Source organism: Batrachochytrium dendrobatidis, assembly GCF_000203795.2.
Source record: "Batrachochytrium dendrobatidis JAM81 unplaced genomic scaffold BATDEscaffold_1, whole genome shotgun sequence".
In the NCBI taxonomy this organism is placed as follows: domain Eukaryota; kingdom Fungi; phylum Chytridiomycota; class Chytridiomycetes; order Rhizophydiales; genus Batrachochytrium; species Batrachochytrium dendrobatidis.
The window spans coordinates 4,406,999-4,409,377 of NW_006281099.1; the positions used below are offsets into that span (position 1 = coordinate 4,406,999).

The 2,379-nt window shown below is 37.9% G+C and overlaps 1 protein-coding gene across 1 annotated transcript; it reads left to right on the forward strand.

Annotated features, from left to right (window-relative positions):
- Positions 1–834: 834 nt before the first annotated feature.
- BATDEDRAFT_86083 (uncharacterized protein) lies at positions 835–1,770 on the forward strand (the record flags this gene model as incomplete). The annotated part of the gene is made up of 1 exon (XM_006676137.1): positions 835–1,770. One exon carries the CDS (start codon positions 835–837, stop codon positions 1,768–1,770), a length of 936 nt encoding a protein of 311 aa, XP_006676200.1.
- Positions 1,771–2,379: the final 609 nt, after the last annotated feature.

Sequence of the window (2,379 nt, forward strand, 5' to 3'; positions counted from 1 at the left end):
GTGAAACCACATGCTCATGTCCATGTCTATGATTAGTGGTGACATACAGCATTACAATGATGGGTCAGCAACAATGTGATGGAACTGGATGTGTAATATCAAAACCATGCTCAGAATACGTGATATAACAACAACTTGCAGCCATATTGATGTAAATGGACCACCAAATAACAGTGTTGGTGTGTAATAAACAGTTGCATTACTGACATGTGTCATGATTGTTGTTGAACTAGATTGCGATCGTATCTGTGATTCAGAATACAATAAATGTGTACATAGTTGTATTGACAACATTGACAGTCAAACACAACACATGAATATGGGTTCAAACTTGGTGATCGTACAATGCATGATTACTAAGAGTGCACAGAGTGTAGATTCAACATTATAGTCTGATTGTGTGACATATGATCGTTGTTGTATATCAAACACGCAATACAGTCAATGTGTAGTAACCATTGTATGTTACAATGCAGAACAAAGTCATTGCAGGATGAATATGGCTGTAAATCAAAGCGTTTGCGGTTACACAACACTCTTGAAGGGTGCTTTTCAATATACCTGATAAAAGGGTCGTAAAAGCATAATTTAATCGACACGATCATCAAATTGATCAATATGATATTGTGAATAGGGAGCAGCATACTGTCTAATTTGATAGTTGCTCACTACAAGCAATCAAGTAACCCTGTGTTGTTGGTTAATCTAAAAGGGTTAGGGTTGGTTTGCTATACAAAAACATATAAATACAATCGAGTGTGTACAGTTTTTTAATCAACACCAGTCTCAACACTCTACTTTTGTATTAATAGTTTGAACACATTGACTAATCTGATGAAATTGGTTGATATTTTACTCTTACTGACTGCGGCAGCAACTGCCAATGCAATACTGATACCGGCTAATAACGATGATTCACCCCAAGCATCAGGCACTTCAAGCCAAATGTCTGGTCCAACCAATGAGCCCAGTCCAGGCACTTCCAATGAATATCAGCAAGAACCAGTGGATTTAAGCCTTTCCGACCGGATCCGGCAACAACCAATGGATCAACCTAATCCAAATACTCCCACTCAAGGTCAACGACCAACTGCAACTGTAACTGGTCCAAGTACTTTAAAACAAGGTCGAAAGCGCATAATGGATGTGATTGATTTACTGATTTCCAGACAAAACCAGCAACGACCAATGGATGAAGTTGATCCAAACGCTTCCAAACAAAGTCAGCAACAACCAACAGATGTAGCTGGTCCAAGTACTTCCAAACGAAGTCGGAAGCGGCCAATCAATGAAATCAGGCCAAGCATTTTTAGCCAAGCGTCTGGCTCAACTAATGAACCCAGTCCAAGTGCTCCAAAACGAGATCGAAAACAACCGATTGATCAACCCATTCCAAGTACTTCCAGACAAGACCAACAACAACCAATGGGACAAGGCGAGTCTGCCAATACTGTTACAAATCAAATAGCTGTATTAGGCCCAAGATATCAGAGAAGCTTTAATCGTATAAAGAAGAGGCTTGTAGAGTCTAAAAAGATTGCAAAAGAAAAACGCGAAGAATATTGTAAACATGCAGACCTCAAATTCAGTCAGCAGCTAGCGTTAGCAAGAGGAGAAGAAATATCTGAACCAAGGCACAATCCAGACACTGAAAATCAATTGAAGCAAGAGTATGAAAAGGCAAGCAGAAGAGTATACGCTATCAGACATGGTCTGAAAGTGTTTATGGAAAAGCATGGTTTAGAATTTGAAGAACCGGGTTCGGATTGATGGTTTGTCAATGAATTCAATTTTGAATAAATTTAAACTTTCTGATATTGATGTTTGTCGAGTATTGTGAATGGGTCAACAACCATATTATTGATTGTGTATTGTGTTGAGTATTACATCAACAGTTAATGGATTGTTGATTGATACATTGGCATGGTTTGTTTCATATACATCAATGACATGATAACAACCAGTGTTGATTGTAACTATCAGTTGGACTTGCAATCACTTGTCAGTTGCATGATATCACCAACTGACCATGTCGTGTATTGTACAGCAAACGGAGCAATACACTTGTTCAAAATCTGTCACAAGCAAAATGTGTTTGCCATGTCACTGTCAATGTTGGAAATCACAACAGACAATGTTTGATTGAAGGATTCAACACGTCATTACAAATCATCATTGCATTTTATCAATAATATACTAAAACTAACCAATACGTTAATGTCTTGCAAGATATTGTGTTTGACTACAATCACATCCATCATTGTGCAGTTGGTGATATGCTGAATCAAGATATGAAAGTGATCCATCAAGTGGTTCAATTAAAACAAACACTGCAAACCATTCAATCAATGTTGGAAATTGTGTTGGAATACTGAATGG